The 15,548-nt window shown below is 38.3% G+C and overlaps 2 protein-coding genes across 3 annotated transcripts in view; one reads left to right on the plus strand and one right to left on the minus strand.

Annotated features, from left to right (window-relative positions):
• The window catches only part of LOC121947041 (solute carrier family 25 member 45), an 18,907-nt gene extending 15,354 nt beyond the window's left edge, over window positions 1-3,553 (plus strand). For both annotated transcript variants that reach the window (XM_042491916.1, XM_042491917.1), the window contains 2 exons: window positions 1,691-1,925; window positions 2,928-3,553. In XM_042491916.1, coding sequence (XP_042347850.1) covers window positions 1,691-1,925; window positions 2,928-3,208 — 516 coding nt within the window. In that variant the 3' untranslated portion in view covers window positions 3,209-3,553. The remainder of the gene's footprint in view (window positions 1-1,690; window positions 1,926-2,927) is intronic.
• Window positions 3,554-4,749: 1,196 nt separating this feature from the next.
• Window positions 4,750-13,780, minus strand: LOC121947526 (solute carrier family 35 member E2A-like). Its single transcript, XM_042492608.1, has 9 exons — window positions 13,470-13,780; window positions 11,942-12,399; window positions 10,461-10,596; window positions 10,152-10,279; window positions 8,968-9,088; window positions 8,838-8,891; window positions 8,678-8,750; window positions 8,224-8,369; window positions 4,750-7,229 (listed from the first exon to the last, which is right to left on the minus strand). The coding sequence occupies exons 2-9, from the start codon at window positions 12,219-12,221 to the stop codon at window positions 7,001-7,003; spliced, it is 1,167 nt and encodes a 388-aa protein (XP_042348542.1). The 5' UTR covers window positions 12,222-12,399; window positions 13,470-13,780; the 3' UTR covers window positions 4,750-7,000.
• Window positions 13,781-15,548: the final 1,768 nt, after the last annotated feature.

The following is a 15,548-nucleotide window of genomic DNA, read 5'->3' on the forward strand; positions in this document are numbered from 1 at the left end:
CGACAACTTAAAGAAACAGAATAATGATTCACTAAAGAGTAATTCACATGTCGTACAGCTGTGTCTAACTTTGGAGTATAGTATCTTAACCTTCAGACACCCTGGAACCTCCCTACATGCCTGCATGCAGACACTGAAAGACTCCGAGGCCTCTGGAAGAACCTAAACATGACCATGGAGCAATCATACATTCATACAATTATTCATGATTACATTTACATATTTTGCAATAGTTTTCTATGACAATTTCCTCCCTTTTTGATCTTGAGACATCACTTACTTCATACACCAGTGAGCTCTCCCCCACCCTAACTACATGACGCTGAAAAGGCAAAGGCCAAAGGGCATGCACTTTGAGCCAAACATCCCACTTCAGTTTAGCTGGAAGTGGGTAAAAGACTCTCCAAGTCTTACTACACACCCTAGACAGTGCAAAAGGCAAACATCTCTTCAGTGGCAATCAGAGGAAAAAACAAAATGCACTTACTAATGAACAAAGTCATGCAAGAAAGGATCAAATCAACTAGAGGTTGAATATCCTCTATTATAACATTAACGCCATACAGGCAGGCTCAGAAAGTTTGGTTCTTTGACAAAGAAAACCGTTAAATAGTGGAGTGTTTGCACACCTGAGTCACATGCGTGCCTTTCCATACTCTGTTTTTACACTTTGGCCAGACTCAGAGATAATAAAAAACATGTAGGCCTTCTTTTTTTCCACACACAAAACTGATCAAGAATTGATTATGGAATTGATAAAGAATTAGACTGATTAGCAGAATCAATAATGGCATTGGTATAAACAAAATCTTATCAATTCCCATCCATGGGGATGGAGGGAAGGTCAGGGGGTCACTAAAATCGTAAGACGATCATCCTGAGTGGGTCATGAATACCTAATCTGACATGACAATCAGTATTCATACACAATTCTTTATTTCACCAATAGGAGGCCTCCAAGAGTTTCCCAAACAAAAATGTCCTCTTGTTCACAAAACTGCTGAGAGCAACTTTTACCAAAATATAGAGAGAGCTCCCTTTCTCTTTGTTCGTGAGCTCTCTCTATTTTTGTTGAGAATGTTGTGTTTCATTAACCCTTTGAAACCTGGAGCGACATCACTTTCCTTGTGCTGCTTTCAGATGCCTTTCAAAAGTATATGTCTTTGAACCCTTTCAAAAACATGGGGAAAAAGGCAATGAATCACTTGGTTATAAATGTATCACAGATTGCAAGAAAATTAAAAAAAAATGTTATGGCAAAAAACAAAAAAAGCTAGGAGAAAAACTATATTTACATTTTAAGAATCATATAAAATTATGTAATTATTTAAATTTACAAGCACATTTTCAGGGCTATTTCTGTGGGTTTTAAAAATGTCTTTATCTTTTTATTGTATTATTATTATTATTAGCAGTAGTAGGAGTAGTATTTTCTTGTATTTTTTTTTAACCCATTTCTTACTTAAGTTTTTGGTCATTTCTTCCTTTTAAAAAGCTTCTCATCCTTAACGCCAAGCTACAGGTAGTACTTGTTAGATTAAGTCTTTGTAGTCTTGTCATGGGATTTGTTGTCAAAAATGTATGTTTTTGCAAGCTATATGTCATAAAACTTTAGAAAACACTGACTAAAATGAAGTCATATATCACTCCTAATTTGGGTGTTGTAACACTTTAACTTGATCTGTTTCAGGTGTTTGTTTGTGCACCCATTGACCTGGTGAAGGTGCGTCTACAGGGTCAAACAACTGCTGACCGATACCGTGGGCCCATTCATTGTGTTGCCGTCATCCTGAAGGAGGAAGGACTCAGGGGGCTGTTCAGGGGAGGGCTGGCCCTTGCCCTCAGGGACGTACCCTGCTATGGACTCTATTTTTTGCCTTATGAGGTCACGCGAAAGGCGCTGACTGAGACCGGAAAAGAACCGGGTCAGTTTCAGAGGCCACACTTCATTATTACACACCCTTAATAAATAAGTAACCAGGGTAGTGTTTGAACTATGGAAGGTCATTTCTGTTAGGAATAACAGTGTATGAAATGTTATAAATAATAATAATAATTTTTAAAAAATGGTAATGATAATTCAAAATGATTACATGGTCAGTCAAGCGCTTAGCTTTCTAGATCAAAAGCATGAGATACTATGATAAAATCATGATACAATGGTAGATTTTTGACTTAAGAAGTAAAATAGCACAGACTGGCTAAAAACTATGGATGTAGCCAATGTGATGTCACCCATTGGTTTGTGGACTTTGAACAGACCCTTTGAAGGAGCGATTGGCTTTAAAGCATATTTTTGGTGCCAATAGGTGGAATTACAACTTCTGGGTCTGTCACATAGTGCCTCTTAGCCCAAAAAGAGTTTGGGCTCCATCTTCCGCTCAGTGCAAGGCGCGGCGCAAGTGTCATTCTTAGTGTCAGAACGACGCAGTTGTCATTTTCATGCCCGGCGCCCACATCCTTTAAATAACAAATGTACTTGCGCCCATCCGTGTGCTATCCCTGGGGCACTCTATAACGCGTCATAATACAATTTTGACTTGCTATTTCATGATATTGATTTAGTTTCTCATTGTTTATATTTAGTAAATCTTATCATTTTAATAAGTTGTAATACTAACTCGGTATCTCATGTATTTGATTTAGTTTTGCATGCATTTGACTTAAAATGCCAAAATGTACCTGTTTTTTTAAAAAAATTTTTGGTGGAAAATCTGTTTGGTAAAAACATTTAAAAAAAAAAAAAAAAAAAAAGCATCAGATGTAACATTGATGAGTCCAGCTTTCTTTGGACAGAACTTTGTTGCGTCTGGAAAAAGATTGTTTTTTGTTTTGATTCAATAGGTTTTAATATACAGATTTTCTATTTTTTCAGCAGAGGCAACTATGCAAAAACAGCATTATTCATGAAACTTTTCTGTCTTCAGGTACATTTGCAATATTAATGGCAGGTGGCGTGGCAGGCGTGGTGACCTGGGCCTTTGCCACACCGATGGACGTGGTGAAAGCCAGGCTTCAGATGTCAGGGGCCGGCGGCCGGGAGTACAGTGGGGTCCTCCACTGCATGAGAGTGAGCGTCAGAGAGGAGGGAGTGAGGGTCTTCTTTAAAGGCCTCACACTGAACAGCCTGAGGGCCTTCCCCGTCAACGCCGTCACCTTCCTCAGCTATGAGAGTCTGATGAGGATTTTCTATCCACCAACGCGATGACCTCACTCCTTGTTGAGCAAATTAAAAGCTGTCCTCGTGGTGTGGGGATTTTAATATACAGAGACAATTTAACTGAAGTCTGATATTCTCAGGTTTGAGTGAAATAGGTCAACTCTCATCTACCTAGCATCAGAAACCTGAACACACTTCAGCTGAACATTGTTAATGAAAATGTTCAAATTCAGCTCCGGCTGAGTTTTCTGTGACTCGAACTGCTCATCAGGGTTCTGCATCAAATCTATTGTACTTCAAAATATGAAGGTACACGCTGTAACTTTGTTGTGGAGAGAGGTGCATTTTTCATTATAGGTTTTATACTTTATTTTAAAACTTTTTTTAATTGGACACGAACTATGACTATATAATAAATAAGTAATAGAAAGAATATGGCGATTTCATCATTTGTGAGTGTTTGCCCCCCCCCCCCTCCTGAGACGAGATCTCTCAGCTGTTGCACTGACGTTGGAACTGTGACCAGGTTTGGCCTGCTTTTTAGACAGCAGATGTTGATGTAATTGGGGTTCATTCTGTCTCTCTTCAGGGGATTTCCGCATTTCATCCATATATAGTTGAGATTCTTTTGTTTAGTGGGAGTCATGTTACCCTTACTGGTTTGTCCTGTCTGTACTGGCAGATATCTTAAGGTGGTCAGTGGTTTTTGGCAAGTCCTGTTTCCTTGTGACATGAAGACTCACTAGATGTTCTGATAATTCAGCTATGTCAGGCCACTTTTGAGTTGGCAGTATCTTTCCTGGTCTTAAAAGTCAAGATGGTTTTTAGTTGAAGCTGCCATAATTAACATTTTTACATTGAGAAAAGGGTCATTTTAAGTGACAAATTTAGAGAAATCATCACCCGACTGCATTTACCTCGGCTCTGTGCAGATTTTTAGGGCTTATTAGCTCACCGTTTCAGTTTTATAGCCCACAACTTTACGTGTTAGGTACTCTCTCTTCACCCTCATCAGCATTGATTCCAGCCACAGCAGGCAGACTTAACAAACCCACTGCACACTACCTGCTGAACACCGCACAGTGCACACAGTGAGCAACCAGCAGGTAAGCTTACTGGAGCATTTTAGCCGCAAAAAGAGACAGGTATGTCAATTAAGACTTAGTGGAGACTAAAACAAAGCTGGAGGGAGAGGGGATATTGGAGTTGTGTTTGTTTGGAGGCCAAAAACTCAAATTTAATCAAAATGCTTCCCCATGTTTGCCCACACATTCACCGTATGAACTGTTAAAGGTGATAATTGAGTGAGTGAGTGAGTCATTGTTTTGCTTTTACAACTTGCTATGCTGCCCCAAAAAAGACAAAAGTCAATACAGGTTTAAGAAAAACAATTTCCAAGTTGAAGAATGAATGAAAAATGGTTTATTCACATGTGCAAACATAAGCTAAATGGAATATGTGATAGAGGAGTAGGTTATTTCCAAAATCTAGTTATAAATTGGGTTACTAGTGTGTATGTAAATCAGCAGTGCAACGTGAATCAATTCTGGCTGACCATTTAAATCCCAAAATACGCTCACACAATGTGCTGAAGAGAAAATACTTTTATTTTCTGCACAGTGTCCAACAAACATCACATCCTCACTACAGAATTACATTAGTCAGTATTTTTTACATCTTTGATTTGCACATTCCCGAACAAACAGTTCATACCTCCTCTATCCTACCTCAACACCTCCTAATTCTGAACCTTTAATCATGCAAATGAACAAAAGAAAAACTCAGCTTGTCTGGCCTTGCTTCTTGAGGCAGCATTGCTAAGACTCAACATGGAAGAGAAATGTAAAAAAGATGTATTATTAGGCCCACACCTGGTTTTAAAGCACTTTAACAAGAAAAGAAAAATCAACAATAATGGGAAATAACCACGTAGAATGAACATGTTTATAATGTAATCTATAAAAAAATGTTCTCAAGTCAGACAACCCTTATGGTCAAACTCAAAACAGATGCCTAAGTGTGAGCACAACATGTCAGAAAAGAAACAAACTGCTTCTTGAGGCACAAAAACTGCAAAGAGTAAAGCATTACTTAAGTGCTCAAAATGATGTGACAGACTTACAATGATTAACACAGATTTGTCCTATCAGACATCTGATGGACTTTGTTAGTCACGGGCTTCTGAGAAATTAGCAGACAAGCCTGGACGCACACACTAACAAAAGAGGAGATTTGAGGCAGTGTGATTGAAAGTCAGAATAAGGTTCATAGTATGTACATTTGCCTATTGGCACCATGTAGCTGTTTTTGGCAAGATGTCAGCATTGGATAAACACTTATTAAATGTGAATTTGATTTGTCATTACAACTCTTATTATGAACTTATTCATGAACAGCTGATAGCAATAACCACAAGAGTCCTCACAGAAATGACACTTTAACCAGTGACATAGCCAGCGACACATATTAAATCCTACTAGTTTAAATTCACAGGGGTTTGATGCATGAAGCTAAGGAAAACTGGTTGATTATAAGTTGGGTTTATTTTTGTTGTTCAGGACAGCGGCTCTGTTGTTTGTGATAACACTGCAATCATCTGAGATTTGGGAACATGGTAACGTGACTAAAAATAGATCCAACTGGGAACAAAACACAGTCAATCAGAGCGTATAAACAAGCAGTATTGCCACACAAGTTCACGCCTTATTTGAAAGTAAGTACTATAAGTGAGTGTATTTGTGAAGTCTATAATCTGTCATTGCACAAGAAAGCCATGTGCAAACAACTCCAGTAGGAACAGCAGGTCATGGTGAGACCAGGAAGTTGGTTTGTAAACTGATGTTTACAACAGACAGTTTTTTCACTGTGACTAACTTGTTGAACTTGTTTGGTCATGTGACTGTTGGACATTACCAATAGAGTCAATGGGCCGAGCTATGAAAATAAAACTCAAGTGGTAATAAACTGTTATTCTTTAAGATTACGAATAAGTGATATACAGCAGCTCATTGGTCCATTCATTTTCTGAGGCCCTTTTCTTGTTCAGGGTTTCCGGGGCCCAGCATGTAATGGGAGAGACTCAGTTTACAAAGAAAATGCAAGTATGTTACAGTACTACATAAAAACCCCAACATACATCTGCAACAGTTCATGATGGAGGATGAGCATTCCTAGAATGCAGTATGTGACTTTCAAACGTTTTGCACATTGTTTAAAATGTGTCAAACGGCAAGTCAAAGCTTTGGCTGGAAAAGCCTCCAAAAAGGCCTCCTATCTCAGGCACCGGTGCCCTATTCTCATCTTATATTCAGATGCAATCAAAATCAATTTGATACAGTGTAGATTACACCATCACAGGATTAAAATCTTACAGCTTCAATGCTTTACACATATTCACAATAGCATACATTCAGTAGCTGCTGTACCACAGATGACAGATAAACCAGCACACTCTGGAATGCAAATGTAAGACAAAGCGCTTACAGAAGTCGCTTCCTTCAAAACACTGAAGGACGCCCTGAGCTTCCCCTTTTACTGACCGATATGAGACAAACCACAAGATCAGGGATGATTTAAGTGTGCAATCAGGGCAAAGAAATACTGTCTACACTGGTGCACAGGAGTCACCAATTGTAACCTAAGGCTCTAACATTTCAATGACACTAACCAGATCCTGGGAAAACCCAACGTAAGTGTGTCCTCTTTAACTGGAATGTGTGCAGGGAGGCGAACAAACAAATATCCAGTCATCCCACCTGGACAGCCACAGGTACGCAAACAGAGTGGTGTTAATACCTTGTTCCCTTTCGAGAAAGCATTTCACTCTCAATTGCCGGGTCCTCAGTGTGACTGAGAGGCTTGGAAGCTCTGCTCCTGTAGAAGTGGTTTGTGGTTCTGCTCAGCAGCCATGGCCTGCAGGGTTGCCCTCTGTATCTGCCTTGCCTTGTTGTACAACAAGACCCCAATGAAGACGAGGACCGTGCCAGTGGCGCTGAGGATGGTGATCGGGTTACTGAACACAATGATGCTCAGCCAAACCGACAGGGCGTGTTTGACAGTGCTGGCAACACTGAGAAGGAGATGAAGGTTTTCACTGTTAGCATCAAATGAATCCAATACAGTGCTTGCATGAGATCATCATCTGTTATGAGAAACATGGTAAAGACCTTAATTTGGTCACAGGTTTGTATGCCAGAACATGACTCAACCAATGTTACTGTGCTCAAGTACAACTACAACTACTACTACTACATAAAAAACAGTAATACAAAAGTGAAAAAAATAACTGGTTTATAAATTAAGGCAAATGTAACTTTAAGCCCTAATAAAATGTAAGCAGGTGAGTTGTATGAAAATTCACCTCCATAGAACTGTCATCATTTTTTAAATTTGCCATAGACTAAAACCATTTTTATACCAGGCTGTAAACATGTTTATTTCTGCTGTAAAGTTGGACAAACTTGGGTGAAGAGTATAAGTATAGTTTGAAAAGTTCATGGCTTCATTCATAGGCTCTGCTTTTTTAACATATCAGTGTATCAAAACATCATTTCAAGCTGGTGACAGAGCACACTTAAAGGAGTGCTACATGGATTTAGCATTGTACTCTTACAACACTGTCAGACACGCAATACATAATAATTGATATAGCAGAACCAGAGATTTCTTATTTATATTACACGGACTCTTCTTGCTTGGCTAAAACTTGGTGCCTACATTTACCACAATGCATTTTGACACCAGACAGTTAACTTTGATTTTCTAAAATCAGCGCAGTTCCCCTTTAAGATGAGTTGAAATTGAGGACTTGAAGCTTGCATGTAAAGCACATTTTTATCAAATACAAAGACCACTTCCAGCATGCTGATCAATCTTACCAAGAACTCTGCACTGTACTGGAGATAAAAGGGATCATATTCAGTCTGGTGTACCCAATAAAGTGACAGCAATGTGTTTAATCATCTTTAATCAGCTTCACCCGAAAACCAAAACCTGCAGCTGGTAGAAGACAAGTACAGAATGCTGACACAGGTAACCAGAGATGGTAACATGTGGTCTCTTACCTGAAGGTAACGGGGGAAATCCGTCCCATGAGAGCATAGGCAGTGACGCTCTGCAGGTGGAACAGGCAGCCGTCAAAAAGTAGCAACAAGATAATGTCTTGACTGAAGATGAAGCTTCGCCCACTCTTCCCGATCACTGGGATGTCCTGGACACATGGACACGGAGCACGACTACTGTCAACATCACAATTGGTGACTCAACCTTGACCTTAAGTTCTGCCATATTTGAATTAACAAACTTTTAATACACCTACACATTATACAGAATCCTTCCTGTTATCTTATGTAAATATTGCTACTGTATTGCCAAACATCTAACAGAAACAAGCTGTCTACTGCTTCTTATTAAAGAAAATGAATTTCCAGACATAAGTTACACAATACACTGTAAATACACTTGTTAACTATAATAAGTCAATACAACAATAATGTTAGCAATTATGTGTTGACCTACCAAGAGGAACACCCAGGCAGGTATAAGCATAATGACTGCCGCTGCACTGGTGTAGAACTGCAGTTCTGGAGGGCTGAAAAAAGTCAGAGTTTTAATAACAAGCATTGAACAAAAATCTTTAATTTTGCAGTTATAAATCGGTGGGTTTGCAGTCTTTTACCTGAACTTGTATGTGTCTCCACTTAGCAGTTTTTTGGAGAATACATTCTGCAAACTGAGATCAGAGATAAAGGCTTAAGAAAAAAAAGCATATCACTGCTGTGGGATAGTTGTGTTGAGTGCTTCTGTACCAGTCCATGATGTTGGTGGAGAGAGCAGCGGAGAAGCCGAGCATGTTGAAGCTAATCTCCGTGGCTGTGCAGAGGGCCAGGCCGGCCATGACAGGGAACAGGGACATGTTCACCCACAGACCTGCAGGTCGGAGAACAAAAGGCACACAAAAATAAGTGGGTCAACCACGCTTCAACACAAAAGCCATTGATCTGATTTCCCTTTGGCAGTCCTACTGGTAGAACCAGATTTCATACAACAAAACCACAGTGACCAAGTTAACTCAGAAGATCGGCCTTTGTTGCTGCTGTTTTGAATGTTCAGAACGCATTCCTCTTTGGGTCTAAGGGCCTTGACTCTTTGTCTTGAAGCATCAGGGGACTGTGTACAGAGACAGATGTCTAATTTCTTTTTACCTGTTTAGATGCTCACAGTGATTTATGAGATTTGATTTTATTTTCTAGACTTGCATTTATGTGATGTCTTCTATTCTATATATTTACATACATCAGTATTTTTATTTATTTATCATTTCTTTTCTTAATTCTATTTTATCTGATCGTAATTCTTTTTAAATGATTTGTTTATTTCTTCTATTAATAGATTTTACTTTATTTTATTTTATTTTATTTATTTATGTATTTATATTTTATTTATTTATGTATTTATTTTTATAATTTAATTTATTTATTTTTATTCTGTCTCAGCAATGTTTTCTAAGCCTATTACAAGTACTATTTATTCTGTGTTTTACTGCAAATACTCCTCAAACAGCATTTATTCATACTAGGCTGCATTGCTGTTGTTATTTCTGTTTTGTGATTGTCTTTCTTGTTTGTCTGGCTTTAGTTCAGTATTACTTTTTGGCTCTTTTTTGTCATGTTGCTTATGCATGAAACTCCTCTCACTACTGCTTTGCCTTGCTTGTCAAAGCACTTTGTAAACTCTGTTTTTAAAGGTGCTATATAAATAAAGTTATTATTATTATTATTATTATATTATTCCACTTTTACATATTTTGATGTGATAAAGAGCATGTTAGGGTACGTTAATCAGAGTATGCATGGCTGCATGTAAACAGGAATATCAGTGGAACATTCATTTTCATTAGCCATAACAGCATAGTAGAAATGTTGCCTTTTTTGGTATAGGGGGAAAAAACTGAAAATTTGGTGCATATAAAAATAGTCAATGTTTTCCTTACCTGTGTACTCCCCAAGGATTAGCCTGGACATGATAACAGTGAAGATGGGCGCTGAGCTTTTCACTGTCTCCGCAAAAGACACCGCCACATTCTTCAGGCTCACCAAGCCCAGAACCACAGTGGTGAACCTGAAAAATGAAGACAAAGATGGCACCAACACTGGACTTTTAGAAAAGAACAAGAGATGACTTTAGTATTTCTACATCTATTTCCAATTCTGTACTCTCTTAGAAGCTTCTAGTGTGTCTATAACCTGGTAGTTACTAACTGGATATATAAAAAAAGAAAAAAAAGAGGAGCCAAGCCAACCTCATGAGTCCAACAAACAGCATGATCATGATGAAGTTGGGGGGGTACTCGGTTCTGGACTTGTGCTGGTACAGGCAACAGGGCACAAACATCTTTAGGAAGCCTATGACAGTGGTGGAGAGCATCTGAACAGCACCTGTGGAGCAAATGGAAGACAATTAAAAAAAAAACTAAACTACAGACATAAGCACCTACAGCCCAAATGTTAAATAAACTTCTTTAACTTCTTGATTCAACTGTAACCTAATATTTACCATGCCTTGTCTTTTGACAGCTAGACTAATAAAGGTGTAACCATAACAGTTACGCCTTTATAAGTCTAGCTGTCAACAATCTCAAGCAGCACAGGCCAGTAGGTTTTGCTTGTTTTAAACGTGACCGGTGATTTCAATGCCATTCAGTGAATGAGAAAAGTCAATTTGCATTTTAGAGGAAAATCAAAAAACTACTGTGGTCATTGTGAGAAAGGTCATTTGAACTATTTCTTGCATTTAAATGTTTGGTGTTTGCAGGCAGTTTCTGGGCATTTAAGTGTCCCTGCATGCACCAGCAAAGTTTTCTCAAAATTGTCTTCACATATACTATAATTGTGACAAAACCAATAAAGGCTGCTGCTCACTGATATGGATCACCTATCTCAAGCAAGTTGCATGTTTCTGCAAGTTGTTTTTCATACCCTGAAGGCAGGATGTCATTCTTCAGACAAATGGCTTGCTTTATAAATCCTCAACAGTAGTGTTGTCAAAAACACCAGTTTATCAGTACATATTGATATTGAATATTTTAAACTGTTCCCATGCTCATTTTCCGCAGTACTGATATGATTGATACTTCTTCCTCGCTCACTCTTCACTGCAGTGCCCCAATATAGCTCTGCCGCCTCTCACAGTGCTGTCGTCTCATGACTCATCTTATTCGCTCTGGTTGCATATACGCCTTTACTGCACAGCTTTATTTTTATTTTTTACATTTTCACATTGCATTTTGAATGTGTGACAGTCCTTGAGGCTTTTGGACATGTGCACTACTGCAAGAAGAACATTGTTTTCATTACTGAAAAAAGTTTTCAGTTGTTAATGTTTACTGCAAATCATTCTACTGTTCTCAGCTACGAACAAAGAAATGTCATTGTCATATTAAAGCCTTGGTATATTTATCTTTTACTAACTTTTTAAAAATGTCATGCCCTCAATGTTAACTTGTTCCCCACAGTATCAAAAAATGTTGCATATTGATAGTTTCAAGGTACTGTGTTACTGAAGTTAGAAATTCCACTATCATAGCAACACTACTCAGAAGTAACACAAAATACATGTGCAATATATAAAGGGTGAAAACCTGCAAATCCACCGGGGTGGTCCTACAAGATATTACCAATCGCAAAAGCATACAAGGCAAAAAAAAAACAAGTTCAATGCCTTGTTTAGTCTTAATAATCTTAATATTAGTAGTAACGGAAGTATATTATTCCTTGTCTTTACCCAGCATGCTGGGCTCCCCCTCCAGCAGTGACAGGATGTACTTGTTGAGGAACAGCGTGCAGAAGCTGAAGAAGTACCAAAGACCCAGGTAGGTCAGGGAGCGCCAGTTCCACACGCCTGATTCCGCCTCAATCACCGTTGTCTCTGTGACTGTGATCTTCAGCACCTGCTCCCCTGGCAGGCTCTCGCTGCGGGCCAGCACCACCCGCTCCTGGCTGGTGCGGAATGGTGACAGGAAGCGCCACAGTGGATGCTTAGGAGTCTGCCTGCCGCCCGGCATCACGCCTGCTGCCTGAGGGCCCAACAGGTGGGTGATAGGAGGAAAGCAAGGGGGCTGATGAGAGTTTTGATCGTTAGACCATCTTCTAATTGGTCCAGCAAGTGATCAGTCTCTCGGTCTTACAGTAAATGCTGGGAATGCTTTAAGTCCTGGTGTCCCCTGACTTCTGCTGCAGGAGCTGGAGAGGCATGAGACAAAAGTAAATAAGGGAGGGGGGGGGAGGGGGGGGGGGGGGGGGATGTCATAAAGATCAGTATCAATTGGGCTTTCAAAATGATAAGTTGTTGAACATCATTGTTGTGCTTCACAAAATATATAAACTAAATTCTCCCAAAATGCTTGCATTAAACACCTTTATTTTAGTACTTAAGGATTATTATCTTCAAGATAAGCTTATTACGACAGCTAAAAAACAAGTTTCAAATCGAAAATTAGAGATACAGAAGTGATTGATGATTATCTTATGTTATCTATAAAGTAAAATGATCTTACTTTTTCTCTTGTCGATTTACTAGAGAAGTTTTTGACCTATGGTGAGTTAGAAAGTTGTTGTGTTTTTTTTATGATAAATTCTAGACATATATGTTGCTATGTGTACTACATGTATATGTGTGTATGTATTAATATTTACATGTAAATAAAAAATAACATAAATTTAAAAATATCTTTTTAAAAAACATCACTTTTTTGTGTCATTCTGTAATACACACACACTACGAGTCAATCCATCTGCTTGACAAAGCTTTTTGTAATATAACTAACTTGTCTGATGTTGGTCTGAGAGTTTCCATACAATATCATAATGCATATTTTCCATCACTTCATATTACATCCATGCTTTATTCTCTAAGAACAGTTTATTGTGTTTTGTTGCATACTTTCTACTGTACTGATGACCTACTGAGAACATGCTGCAAACACCTGGTTTCAATTTAATACTCCTGAATTAAAAGAAACACTACTACATCTGCAGGGCTCCAAGCCTAAGCCTCCAAACTGAGCATGCTGCTGAAAGACCGAGGTGAACAGGTAAATCAAACATAAACCATTTTACACATGAATCTGTGCTTTTTGAACTGCAGAGTGAAAATAGCAGCGGTTCAGTAAACGGTATCTTTTCAACGCCCCGAGCTTTGTTCTCATCAGCCATCGCCAGCCAAACAGTGCAACGCTGCCTGTAAACGAGATATTAAGTTTTGATTGCTAGTTAGCACGCACATGTAAACTCTAATTGTAAAGAAACCGTACCTGTCTTTAATGCCAGATGCCTCAGCTTGGACTGAAAAATACAGTAGAGCCAGCCGGCGGCGGTCAACTACACGACAGTGAGCGTTATAGATAGAGGAAGTTGGACATTGACGCTAAGCTAGCCGCTGATTTTCTGCGGTAACGTGAGATGCAAAGGACCGCAACAAAACAAAGCCAGCAGTGCTGTCCGCCATATTCCATAACACGAGGGAATGTTTAATTACACGAAGCTCTCCACACACACACACGCACACACACACTGAACTATCAACCCATAATTGTGCACCTGACTTTAAGACGTGGCTGCTAAAAACAATGCGCAGCGTCAAGCTAACGAAGCTACTGAAGCTGACCCGACAGAACAACACAAGCACACACCTTCAAAATAAAGACCACGTTTAGCTGTGGTTAAGTGGGAACTTGCTTCATAATTCATTCATAATTATTGCTCTTAAAATGTGTAGGTATGTATTTGTTGACTTAAAGTGGAAATGTATCAGAAATTAGTAAATTGCATCTGAATAAGAATAAATGAAAAACAAGCAAACAGAAAGGATGTGCCTTTATTTTACAACATATATATATATCCCTGCGTTTCCGGCGAGGGTAATTTTAGCTTGACGTAGCTGCCACGACACAAAATACAGAGAAATGTTTTCAAATTCGTGGGTTGTTTGTAGTGGGTCTAGTTTTAAAACATGTGTTAAAAAAGTAAATCAATAAATAATAATAATGAAATAATAATGCAATTTTGAATGCTCAGCGTTGAAAAGCTGACGCTACACAGCAATGCTGGCTTTAAATGTTAAATAACAACAATAATGTCAGTGATGTTGAATACTTTGAAGCTCCTTGAAAAGCTCACACTACTATGCAATACTGTCTTAAATGAGTAAGATGAGGTAGTAAGAACTGCTGGAAGAGTGGGAATGGTTAAATGAGTATGAATCTCAGTAATATGTAGAATAGAACCAATGATGTAAAAATAAGATGTGGAATATATAGGAGCCTGTTGAAAAGCTGATGCTTCACTGCAGTGCAAGCTCAGATTTTTAGAAGATGGCGAAGTAGTAGGGATACCTGGAAAAACTGAGAATAGATTTAATTAGTATGAATGTCAATAAAACGTTGAATGATGTTAAACGATTTAGATGACAAAAAACATTTAATATTTTTTTCTTTTAAATTTACAATATAAGGCTACAAGATTAAACTATATTTAATCTTGTAATAGTATGACTCTATTTCTCGTAAATTTATGAACTTAATATAATATGACTATTTACTTGTAAATTTCTGATTTTAATCTCATAATGTATTGACTTTTTTAGCTTGTAAATATGAGTTTTTGGACTGACATTTTTTAAATAAAAAATGGCTCTAACCCACCTTTGTAGATTGAAATGTAGTTACCTGTTATGTTATTTTGTACTTTTTTTTAAATTGTTTTAAATTAAAAGTATTTGCCCGTCAACCCGCTGGGTTCACATGGAACTAGTTCTCTGTTCCCTCCTGATTTTTCAGTGGTGGAAATTTGCATGTTTAAATAGACATGAAACAGCAACAAACTATTTTTGTAAACACAGAGTTTGAGGTTTTTAGTTGATCACACAAACCTCTGTGTGACATACCGCATTCATTTATGAACCGGAAATCTGCATCTTAATTTGAAACTTCGGGTCCTTTAAGGGACAGTGATATTATTTTGTGCATTTAAAAAAAATCTTTATTTTTTTTTTATTAGAAACCCTTACCTGTCAAGCTAGCTAACTTAGCTAGCTGGACCCCGAGGGCTCTAAGGTGTGTGTTTTCTGCTCCTTGCTCGTTGATGGAAATTGGGAAATTCACAAGTTGAAATTGATGCAAAATTGCAGCGAACTCAAAGTTCAAAATTCATCAATGCAAGGTTTGAAATTTGACTCCCACATACACTCATCACTCAGCATACCACAAAAGGGGATTTGAACCTGCAGTCAGTTGATCTCTGAGTTATCAAACGATGTCTTTATCCATCCATTATACTAGACCATCTTTGGAGCCAGTTGATTCAGAGTAGCAGAGAGAGAAAGAAGACTGAAG

The sequence above is a fragment of the Plectropomus leopardus genome, chromosome 8, assembly GCF_008729295.1.
Source record: "Plectropomus leopardus isolate mb chromosome 8, YSFRI_Pleo_2.0, whole genome shotgun sequence".
In the NCBI taxonomy this organism is placed as follows: domain Eukaryota; kingdom Metazoa; phylum Chordata; class Actinopteri; order Perciformes; family Serranidae; genus Plectropomus; species Plectropomus leopardus.